Raw genomic sequence first — 12,546 nt, 5'->3', positions numbered from 1 at the left:
ATGGCATCATCTTGTATATTGTAAATATTATGGAAACCATAATATAAAAAAAAAGTGATGAAGGAAGCATTCTGAATCTTTTTTTTTCATGTTGTAAGACCATTTTTAAGGGTTTAAAAATTTATTTACAAAGAGTTTTGGATATTTTTCTAGTCTGATGAAGGTTGTAATTCTTAAAAAAAAAAACATTGTTTCAATTCAACAGCATTAGCAAAAACTGAAAATGTTACTTTTTCCAAACTTTTGCTATTTTCGAAAATGTATGTTCTCAATATCTCGGTGTCCCTCAAAAAAGGGCCAAAAAACCCCAGAAAGACTTCGTTAATCTCTCCATTCATTAAATATTTGCCCAGCGTAGGTAACTCATTAGTAATGGATAGGAGTGACATCATGAAATTAAATGAATTAATAAAAAATAATTGTGGTTAATTCACAGTTTCAGTATAACGAGAACAGTATAAAACTACACTGTCTGGCATGAAAACAGCACAGAATACTCGTCGTAACACTGAAAGCACAAAATGTCAATATCCAAGCAGAGAAGCTGACATGTCCCTAAGTGCTTTTTATTCCCACGGAAAACTCAATGTCCCACAAAGAATCTGTCCGTCTGCGCAGACTCAGTGGCACAGAATACTTGCCCCATTCCCTCCTCCCAACTTTAATGCTAGCTAAGATGGTGGTTTGAGCGTAAATTGTCTCCACAATACCAAGAAAAGAAAGGGGCAAAAACATCTTAATAGCCTTTTGATTACAGCAGACCAACACATCTACGGTTTCTTGAGTGGCCGTTTATAGAAATTTTGACATTTCTGATACATTGGCTCGCAGTCTCCGCCCAATCTGGTGTGACTCCCTTGGAGTGGAATCTAAGCTAAATACGGACAGGGTAAGTGACGCTAGCATTAGCCGGGCTGCTAGCTGGGCTAGACCTCCTCTATTCTCCCCCATTTATTAGAGGACAGCTGTGTCCGATAGGACTCCGGAGAATTACACCAGACAGCGCCCCAGCTCGCCACGACACTGCCCCGGTTGTCTTACAGTCGTGAGAGCAGTGTCAGTTGTTTATGGTGCCAGCAAGCTTCCTCCAGCACAGCGTTAGCTTGTGTAGGCCGCGCCGTCCGCTTTCATGATAATGTAGCATGCTAGCGGTTAACACGAAGCAAGCTGTCAGTTAAAATGTAGGAGAACGCGTAACGTTGTGTCATGCGTTTTTCAAAGCGTTTAACACCAACATCCGTTCAGTACAACTCTCTGCGAGTCTTATTTTTGTGACAAAACTGCCAGGTACCCCTGGGTACCGGCTCTTGGTGAGACCGGCTTCTTTTACCCAATTTGCAGCTAGCGTTAGCTTAGCCCAACGTTAGTCAAATAACATCTGTCATAATGTACGATCCTCCGGACAGAGCAGCTAAAGTTACCAGCCTGGACATCTAGGTGCGCTGGCTTCGCACACGACATTTCGAGCCAGGCGGTATCTGCAAAAAGAGTAGTAACGCCCTTTTGCATGTGAATTTCATAGCAAGATACTACCAGGGAATGGAAATGTTGGCATTTCCCTGCTATCGCCCAGTTCAAGCTCAACGCTGTGGGCTTTTATCGGGCTCGGTTTGATGGCAGCGGGGCTGTCACGTAGAAAGCCAGGCTGGGTCTGAGCTACCATCAGCAGACGAGTCATCCCTCAATGAACGCAGCTTTTCCCAATTTCTCTTTATCGTCCGTCAAGACGATGTGTCGAAGAAAGTACTGTCAACCCATGAAAGACACCACAACATCCGCATCAGTGGTGATCCTAGCTTGTGTTTTGAGGATGTACACAAATTTAGCTAAAAGCTATGAACAAGGCAGAGATATTAATCAGCCATGCAATCAAGCATAACTCTGTGAAGGTTGTGTTGTTCAGTTAAAGATGTGACTGTCTTAGGGAGACATCGGTTCACCTTTATGGCCCTCCTTTTCGTTTTGATCCAGAGATAGCCTCTGTTGTAAAAGAAGCAGTTAAAGGAGGGGAAAAAAAATCGTAAAATTTTCAGGCATAGAGGGGAATAAAACAGACTGGAACAATGAATTGCTCATTAAACCATTTACTGGAGCTGGAAAAAAAAACTGCTAGCAGCAACAACTAATTTTTAATGCAAAAATCAGAAGAATCGGTGCATTCTCTCAGATTTTGGAATTTTTGCGGTTTTATTACTTGTGACCTAATGAAATGAAGATGATGCCATTTATATTTTTCATTTTCTAGGTTAAATACTTAATTAGTTATTTGTGCAAATAACTGATAGCTACAGTGCTACTTGTAATTTGTCTGACAAGCAACTAATCATTTAGCTTACAAATTTACTGAACTTGTACTTAATCTACAGTGGTTTAGATAGAGTAGACAGGATACAATAAATGGAATGCAATGCAACTCAACACCACCACCACAGACTACAGACTCCAAAAGTTGAATCCCCACCTTCATAAAAAGTTTAAGACTGGAAACTATGCCCTCTATTTGAAGTTAGATTGTATAGATTGAAGTAGTTCTAGCCAGATGTACCTAGTAAACTACCAACAGATTGTTGTTTATCATCCTGCTCTTCAGCTTGTGTTTGAACAAGTTCAAAAAGTAGAAGGGATTTGTTTAGTTTATTTTTAATCTTTTATTATTTTCACTCATATTGTGATGGGACTCTTACGTTTAGTCTCCTGTCTTTGTTTTCTTAGCCCTGTGCTCTGTGACCAGCTTCAACACTCACCCTTGCCACGTCATAGGATGTCCCACAGCCCTGAAATGAAGGATGACCCCATGGAGTGCCCTCTGTGCATGGAGCCGTTAGAGATTGATGACGTCAACTTCTTCCCCTGCACCTGTGGCTACCAGATCTGCCGCTTCTGTTGGCATCGCATCCGCACAGACGAGAACGGTCTCTGCCCTGCCTGCAGAAAGGTGAGGACATGATGAAATGAACACAGTAGCAGACAAATTCTTGACAAATTGAGACTGATTTTAATGTTATGACAGCAGAGAGTATGAGTTCACCAAAGCAGATGTGAGGATGTTAAGCATCTAAATGCAAATACTGAGAGAATTGAACTATTTGGATGCCTTTTCAAAGTAGTTGGGTTTTTAAACATTATTTAAATCAGTAACCTCAGCAGTTTGGTAACCGATGCCTATTGGACCACTACGCTGCCTAACTCAAGGCCTGCGTTGGCCACTATGCTTCAATAGGGTACTTCTTTGGACATCCAGGGCATTTTTTTCTGCAAACAATGAACAAAAAAAAACAAAACAAAACAAAACTTTTTTTTTTTCCCCCCCTCCCTATGTAGCCATACCCAGAGGACCCAGCTGTGTACAAGCCTCTGTCACAGGAGGAGATCCAAAGGATAAAGAATGAAAAGAAGCAGAAACAGAATGAGAAGAAGCAGAAGGTGACAGAAAACCGCAAGCATCTGGCCAGTGTCAGAGTTGTCCAGAGAAATCTGGTGTTTGTGGTGGGACTTTCACAGCGACTTGCTGACCCAGAGGTGAGCACAGAGTGATGGGGTGACAATAGGAAGTCTTTTGATGTTGTGCATATGAAGATTTCTATAGGAAAAAAATCACTAAAGACTCAACTGTAAAGCTTATGTTGAATAGTGTGCATTAAAGGGTTCATCATGCACCAAAACTCTGGCAACTTATTCTTTTGTGTTGTGCCCACAGGTCTTAAAACGACCTGAATATTTTGGGAGGTTTGGAAAAATCCATAAAGTGGTCATCAATAATAGCACATCCTACGCAGGTTCACAGGTGAGAGGTTGAATTAATCAAACAGGATGTACTAACAATAAATGTATAGGTTTACCTTTGTGTGTGTTGTTGTGTGTGTTAAGAGAAGAACAATTGGTCCGAGATGAAAATAAACATGGAAATGATTGCTAATAGTAGCCCCAGAGATGCAAAAACAGGTTAACGTCTCTGCAGTAAATTTAGTATGTTTAAATTACTTACTTTTTTATGGTTTTTCAGGGGCCTAGTGCCAGTGCTTATGTCACTTACATCCGCTCTGAAGATGCTCTAAGGGCAATACAGTGTGTGAACAATGTGGTTGTTGATGGCAGAACACTCAAGGTGAGATGGCAGTTATGTTATGCTATGTATTTTTTTCCCCATTAAGAGCAATTTATTATATGAACTCTTCCTATTTTTAATAATGTTTTATTTAAGAACTTGCAAGTTGAAATAGTAATATTAAATCAAACTCTTGTAAGTCCTTAATTTAGAATTTTATATTTATGTATTCATGTGTAATTTCATACTGAGAGCTGAGAGTGTATCTGTTTTTGTTGAAGGCTTCTTTAGGCACAACAAAGTACTGCAGTTACTTCCTTAAAAGTATGCAGTGTCCCAAACCTGATTGTATGTATCTACATGAGCTGGGAGATGAAGCAGCTAGCTTTACTAAAGAGGAGATGCAGGTAAAGTGTGAAAGTCAATCTTTTCTCCGTCATGTCTGAATTGTGAATGTTTGAAAAGATTTCATGATGAAAAGAGTTTCTGTATGTTTGCTTCTCTTGTTTTTAGGCGGGAAAACATCAAGAGTATGAGCAGAAACTCCTCCAAGACCTCTATAAAATTAACCCTAGCTTTCTACAACCTCCAGCATGTGGTACAGAGAAGTCAAAGAGTAAATCCAACTCCACACAGAGGTTGTCATTTATTACTTCTATGTTCCTCCTCTAATTGCATCCACAGTATGTCCTGATTATTGTGTTAAGCTTTATTCTTCCACTGCTTTGTAACAGAACCAACAATAGCAATGGTAAAGATGGGTGGCCAACTCTGTCAGGGCATAACAAACTGACGAATGGGCTTTCAGAGGACCGCAAGTCCCCTCCACTGCTAGACTATCTAGACCAAGAAGTTATTGCTTCAGATGGGCTAGATGCAGAGCTGGGTCCTGGTCAGCGTACTGCCCTGTCCCCTTTCTCCTCTAACTGTGACAGTAACAGGTAACACTAACCTTTCCTCTGCCATATGTCCATATACTAAAAGTAATATTTTCTGTTTATATATCAAATGTTTTTTCTGTTTGCAGTCCTAGTGACAAACCCCCAGAATCAATTGGTATAGTAAATGGAGAGACTTTACAACAGGTAATTATCCTTACCTCTTGATATTTCTGTGACATCGAAATAACAGTGAATTTGCTCGGCACAAAACCAATTCATGAGTATTTGTTCCTCTCGCTTTCTCTAGATACCCACCAGTGACTCCCCCTCCCCTCCCCCGGGCTTAACTAAGCCCAGCCTGGTGGTGCCCATCAGCGTGTCAGACCTCACAGCTCGTTCACCCTTTGAGGGTGCGGCAGCCGAGTCCCAGTCGCTCTTTTCAGACAACAGTAACTTCAGACATCCTAACCCTCTTCCTGCTGGCCTACCCCCCTTCCCCAACTCCCCCCGCGGCAGCTCAGACTGGCCCATGACCCCCGAACCACAGAGCCTCTTCACATCAGGTACAATTAAGACTTAATTCAGACCATTTGTTTTCATGCAAGTCCGGTTATTAGCATTGTACACCAGAATATAACCTGTAGGGGAAACACCTAATTAATTTTCTGCAGCTGTTGATAATAAACTAGCAGAATGGATAAGAGGCCTGCCTCCCTGCTGTTTGTCAGAAACCTTGTCAACATTTAGTCAATTTTTTTTTTTTTTTTTTGTATTCCTTTAATGGGAAATGAGCTCTAATTCATTAGTCATTACTGAATCATGCATCTCTGTCTTTGCTGTACTGCTCACAAATATTTATTCGTTTTTCATAACCTTTTGAAAGGCATTTCGATCGAACGTTCATCTCCGTGAGAAAAACATTCGAGAGGTCATTTGATTGATTAAGCCTGTTATCAAACACCACCATATTAATGTGCAGAGTTCTGTTTGTGATTAACGTCACAGCCCTTGGCCTTTTTTAAAAGGTTATCCTTTGATTTTGCAACCAAGTCAAAAGAATGAATGTAAGAGAAGAAGAACCGAAGTTAGAGTCACAAACATTGCATAAGGGTCAGTATGTTTGTCTCGCCATGTTTAGTTTACAGAGAATGTGACATGTTTTGTAGTTGCAGCTTAAGTGTATAAAACAACTGCCATGGCAACTCTGAATGCTGTGTCAACAGCTGCAGTGATATGGCAACACTAAAGTGCTTTGCACAGATATAAAGAGATGTAGAGCTTAGAAACAATGTATAGTTTATCAAGGTTGTGTCAAGTACAATTTAAGACACTTAAAGCAGCATATTCCAAACTTAGTGTATTTACTTGGTGACAGATATAGCTCTGAACCAGCCAATCAGCTAAAAAGTAATTCTAAGTCAAAGAAGCCCTATGTCTGTTAATGGAAAAAGCATTTCTCTCAGTGTGGACACCGCAGTAAACTGTCTGTCTTCTTTCCTCGCAGATACAATACCAGTGTCTTCTTCCACAGACTGGCAGGCGGCCTTTGGCTTTGGCTCGTCCAGCAAACAGCAGGATGACGACCTGGGCTTCGATCCTTTTGACGTCACACGCAAGGCTTTGGCCGATCTGATAGAGAAGGAGCTGTCAGTGCAGGACCAGAGTCCCTCATCCCCAGGGCCCCTCCCTCAGGGGAGCAATCATGGTCCCAGTCTGCCACCCCCCAACCCAAGCACCACCTCTCACCACTTCCCCAGCGGCCTGCCACGCCTCCCCCAGCTTCACCACAGAGCCATCTACAGCTCCTTCAGTTTTCCCGGCAGTCAGAACAGCCAGGCCAGTCAGCAGCAGCAGCCAGCCGCCAGACACCCCTGGATGAGCGTTCCCACACGGAATAACCTCACACACTTGAACCACTCAGCCAGTGCTGCCTCACACAGTAACTTCCTGGACCTGAATCTGCCCCCTCAGCATAACACAGGACTGGGAGGGATCCCCATCTCAGGTACCAGCCACCTGGGTCACTGTGGTACCTTTCTATTTCCTATGGAAGTAGTTCATGTGAAAGCCATGATCAGATGTGCTACGTAATGATGTTATTGAATGTCACACAGCATGCACACTGAGACTAAGTGTTATGGTCTGTGTTTTGATTAACTTCTACTGACCTTAGAGAGGAAACAAAAATGCTAATAGATGCAGTACTGCAGTTGACCACTGGTCTGTGATCACAACACATTGTTCTTCTCTCCTGCAGAAAATAGTGGCTCTATAGACGGCTTAAATGTGAAAGAGTGGCAGGATGGCTTGAGGGCCCTCCTGCCCAACATCAATATCAACTTTGGGGGTCTCCCAAACTCCTCTTCCTCTTCATCATCCTCATCCTCCAACAGTGTTAATCACATTGGTGGGCCAGCGGGGCCAGCCGGCATCTCACACAGCCTGAGCTGGGATGGCACAACCAGTTGGATGGATCCTGCTATCATCACAGGTAGAAACTCTCATTATCACCAGAAAATTTTATAACAATTTTGATATTCTATTAATTGTTCAAGTCAATTGTTAAGCAAACATGTTATGTCACTGTAAATTCAATGTATGGCTGTAACTAACTATCCTTTTTTTAAAATAATCTTCTACTTAAATTCTTTTATTTGTTTTATCTGTATAACATAAGAAAATGTTGGAAAATATTCATTACTGGTTTCTAAAGTAAGAATGGTTCATTGTTTATATAGTAATTAATCAGGGAGTCAACTAATCCTTGAAGTTCTTTCTTGAAGTTGGTATTTCAGGTTTCAGTGTCTGTTCACCCTCTGAGAAATTGCAATGTGCTTTTTCAATATTTCGACATCTTGATTGGATGATGACTTTTTTAAGTAACTAGTAGAAGAATCCCTATCATTAAAGTTGCAATTGAGGCCTGCTGGATTTTCTGCGTGTCCTGTGGACGTGGATGCACTTCTGTTGCATGCATGCATACATGCATGCTACAAAACATTTTGGCATCCTAACAACAGAAAGAAGTACTCCTGTATTTTTGCTGAAAAATATGAACAAGTACACAAAAAAGGACAAGCATTTATGCTCTGCAGCTTAACAAGAACTATGGTGGATAAATAAGACATGTACTTGTCTGTCAGTACTCACAGTGCAGGCAGTCTGCATGGAGATGTCTGAAAATGTCAAATGTCCACACAGGGTCCTCCCAAACATTGTGTGGATTTGGGCAGATGAAGGAAATTTTCATCATGTGGACATGGAAACCATCAATTGTCCTCTAGCATCACGTATATGACAAAGGTGTTGAAACTGACAAAAAATGTGGGCAAAATATATGACAGCAAAACGCATTTGAAATAATGTCCAATGTATTTTTTTTTTTTTTTATTATTCTAATTTTTGGATTTCTATTGCACTTGATAATTAGTGGTGCAACTGGGATTCAAGCAACAATAATATCACTCACAAAGTTAAAGACTCTGACATAATTTATTCATAGAATAATTGGTGGATTCATTCACTTTTGGAAATTAATGGTCGATCAAAGAATATTTTACTCCTTCCTTTTTGAATATTTTAAATGTTGCATAAAGCTTTTTGGCAATTTTGCTTTAATCTTCTGTCAATCAACCAATCAATTAATCACTTAAGCTCTGAAGTCCTCTGAGTGAATCTACAATGTTGATAAGCACTATTTATGACATTTTTTTTTTTAATGGCACAAATTAATGCCAATGAGTTCAGAACTAAACATATGCTTCACAGCATTTGGATATACCACACTTTATGCAAGAGTGTCCCCACTGTGTTTTTGCCGTCACTCATCCTGTGAACACTTTCTCTCCTGTTCCACCCTCAGGCATCCCGGCCTCGGCAGGCAGCAGTTTAGACTGTCTCCAGGACGACAACCCGCCACACTGGCTCAAGTCCCTGCAGGCTCTCACAGAGATGGATGGTCCAGCCAGTTCAGCAGTGCCCACTCCACAGCCCCTCCACAGCAGCCTCCTCGATGCCCACCTCCCCCTCCACCACAGAGCTGCCGGTTGGGCTCCCTACATGCCCCCCCCAACAGCTAACCCAGCCAGCCAGTTCCATTCCCCTCCTCCAGGCTTCCAGACCGCCTTCAGACCCCCAGGACAGCCCGCCACAGAGCTGCTACAGAGTGCCGCTGTGGACCGCCACTGAACAGACTACAGCAGACACCCATCCATTCCCCCACTACCACTTTATACCCACTCATCCTGTACCCCTCTCCCCCTCCCCCCAGTACAATACACACCAATCTGCAGAGTATGAAAAATTATTAACAAAGTAACAGACATGCTTTCTTCTTTTTCTCTTCCTCCTTCCTTTTTGTCTACTCCGAAGGCCTATTTGTTTTTGTTTTGTTTGTGGCACACAAGTTATCGGTACCCTTTGTCTGCTACCATCACCACTCCTTAGACCTAGTTCTGGGTGTAACATGGGGATTCATTGTGTAGCTTGCTGTTCATGGAGAGCACAGGAAACAGTATAGCATCAGGCGCCCAATGGTGGCATGAGAGTTCACCAACTCCACAAACTGGCAATGAAACAAATTAGCTGAAGTGAGGTCTTTTTTAAAAAGTAACTAATGAGTAAGCATGAACAACATTTGTGTTTTTTTGGAAAGTTGAAGTCGCGATTAGTTTTTGAGGAATGAAGCAAGCTGTGAATCTGCTCTATGAAGCTTTGCCCCAAAGACCCTCATTCTCCCCACTAAAACAGGAGACTGTGAAACGGTTAACTCTTACAGCTGAGTTGTGACAAAGACAACGTGAGAGAGAAAAAAATAAGGGGTTGGCACTTAGCTTATTTGAGAGTGGTTTTAAAAAGATGCAAAAAAAAAAAAGTTAAAAAAAAAAAAAAGCAGCTGAGATTTGGTGAGTAGAGAGTGAATGCAGATGACACAGGGGAGTTGAGGGCACAGGCTATGCATGGGCTCCCTGTTAGGTAGGGACACAAATGGTCTGCTTGAGAGGCCACTTGGCCCATATTCCCTTTAGTGGAAGGCTCCCGCTGGCCTTGTCCTGCTGGAGGGAAAATTTTGCTGAACCTCTGTATCAGAGGATAGAGCACTGCCTAACTGCAGGGAGCCAGGGCTTTGGGAGATCGTGGCACACATCCTGAGCACTAGGGTTAGACTCTTACTCAAAGTGCCACTGTGTGGTACCTACAGTAGCTAGCCCTAACACGGACAGCCACCTGGTAGACACGGCAACGACTAGATGGGTGTGGACACAACAAAAATACTAATAAGGGTAGCAAAAGGGTAGACAGGTCCCTTTGTTTGACCCACGAGGGCTTTAACGAGGCCTTAAAATGGACCGATGAGGGAAAGGAGCTTGAGTGATTGGAAGGGGAGTCGCCAACTATTGCTGAAAAATATGCAATATTGTATTTGACTTCAGCAACTGTATGTGAGTTTGTGTCACAAAGGAAGGTGCTGCAAGACGATACCAAGTACTGTAGTAGTGATTTAAAGAGCTCTCAGCCTTTAGGATTTGAGACCGACCTCTGACCACCGCCTTTTTTCTTTTTGAAGTCTTAATTCTGATCCGTGTTTGCTGTCTCTCTCTTTCTCTCTCTCTCTTATCACCCAACCCCCACCCCAGCCCCACCCCCCTCCTGCTGTTCTCTATTTAACAGTATTCACAGAAATGAACAAACTCATCCAGGAGAAACCAACACAGAGTCATACAATGGGTTTTAACATGATGTTGCGAGGAAAAAAAAAACAAATTGAGGCGCTTAAAAGGAAGTGAACTGTCCTCTGCAGGTCTGGAAAAATGAACCTTAAATAAAACTGAAGTCAGAGCTGGTGTTTGTCTGCTGTTGTGTTCTCACCATCCTGACTCAAACATGTGCACTTATGAATATTTAAACTTTAATGTACTCACCATCATAATATATATCACTCCAGTATTGAGAGGAGAAAAAAGAATCACTTTGTTATTCCAACGGTCCACTAGGGGGCAGATGAATTTCTGTCAATGATAAAGCTCTGCAGTCAAACTTGAGTTGAATTGCTCAAGGTTACACAGGATGACACTCAGAGACTACTGTAGCTGTACATACACCACGTTTATATCACCCAATACTATTTATTTCAATTATTTCAACAAATCGTAGTCACATTCAGCCAGTGTGGGTGTTGGTGCAGATCAGGAGGAGGCAATGATTTTTTTTTTTTTTTTTTTGTGCTGTAGCAGCATGTGTTCATATCACAGTCATTCACTTTGCTCCTCTGCTCTCTCACCGGCCAATGCAGCAGTGAAATACCTGCAGCAGAGACTTTTTTTTTTTTTTTGTCCTATACGACTTGTGACAAACTCGATGAGGAGCGCAGCCAGGATTAAAACAGTGTAGTTCACTATTTCTGCAGTGGTGAATCACAGTTGGACACCTCCATATCTCTGCGATTTCATGATTCCAGGCTGACATCAAGCGCATGATTGAAATCCACAGTTAGTTATAATTTGGGCTGCGACTTATCATTGTTTTCAGTGACATCAAAACATTTACTCAAGGGGCTTCCAAAATCTGAGTGTGACCTCTACCAATGACAAAATTGAGACAGCCTCCACCATCTTTAGCCTTTGAGGAAAATAAACTACATTTAAGATACATTTTTCTTGTCTTCACAGTTTAAGTGATCAAATAAACACATTGTGGAAAGTAAATAAACAAATACAGAAATAGGATGAGGAAATAAACTGGGTTGCAACAAGCATTTATATTTAAGCATAGACAGGACAAATGTCCTCAAAAGCTTTTTTTTGTGGAGAATTTAATTGTACTGAAAGTACTTGCTGTCACCAAATAGACTGATGGATGTGTCCACACTTGACTCTAAAAAAGGCCAAATATGGAGACCACGTGACTATTTAAAGTAAAATACATTTATTTAAGAAAAGTTTAAGAGAACTTAATGAAGGATGGAGTCAGCACCGCAATAATGTAGAATCACGAGAAAACAAAAAACACATCAACAGAAGTTTGCGCCAACCATCCATCCATTATCCACCCCATGCTTTTCCTTATAAAGGTATCAGGATCTGAATGAAAACCTCACTGATAGCAAACAAACTGCCAAAGAGGGAAAAAAAATCCAAAACAAACTTCTACCTGTTTCAGACGGCGCTTCCCAACATGAACACAGGAAGTACACGGTTGCCATGGAGACAGTTAGCTTAGCTCTGTTAGGGACTACAAGTAGGAACATGCCTTTTCTTCAAGCCTACTTTTACTTACATTTTTTTGTAAATTATTAGCCGAATTACCCATTAGCACAAATGTATCGATAAAACTGAAGAAAAAACCCGATGTGTCTCAGTCAAGAAGTGTGTTTTTCGAAAATTTCTAAGTCGCTTTCTGAACTTTCGGACTTTCGGACTGTTCACTTTTGTCAGTGAGCTCAATCAGGAAAAATGTAAGTAAGTCCTAAATATGTGTGTCACGTCTGTTTGTGTAGATTTGACAGAGTTTTATTTCCAACCATTCGTCGTACAGTTTGCTTCATGTGTTATGGCTCATTTCGGGTTATCTCTGCGGACCTTCTGTGCATTTTTGCTGCTTTTAATCAATCGATTTTACGAA

The 12,546-nt window shown here is 41.6% G+C and overlaps 1 protein-coding gene across 1 annotated transcript; it reads left to right on the top strand.

Annotated features, from left to right (window-relative positions):
* The first annotated feature begins 677 nt into the window (after nt 1–677).
* On the top strand, nt 678–10,732 carry cnot4a (CCR4-NOT transcription complex, subunit 4a). Its single transcript, XM_029522544.1, has 13 exons — nt 678–889; nt 2,713–2,935; nt 3,322–3,519; nt 3,698–3,784; nt 4,004–4,105; nt 4,327–4,452; nt 4,559–4,683; nt 4,780–4,986; nt 5,073–5,130; nt 5,234–5,489; nt 6,431–6,931; nt 7,184–7,417; nt 8,789–10,732. Exons 2-13 carry the CDS (start codon nt 2,762–2,764, stop codon nt 9,112–9,114), a joined length of 2,394 nt encoding a protein of 797 aa, XP_029378404.1. The 5' UTR covers nt 678–889; nt 2,713–2,761; the 3' UTR covers nt 9,115–10,732.
* The last annotated feature ends 1,814 nt before the right edge of the window (nt 10,733–12,546 follow it).

This window comes from Echeneis naucrates, chromosome 16 (assembly GCF_900963305.1).
Source record: "Echeneis naucrates chromosome 16, fEcheNa1.1, whole genome shotgun sequence".
NCBI lineage: Eukaryota > Metazoa > Chordata > Actinopteri > Carangiformes > Echeneidae > Echeneis > Echeneis naucrates.
The sequence above is the reverse complement of the archived record's forward strand: the minus strand, read 5'-3'. Positions and strand labels throughout refer to the sequence as shown.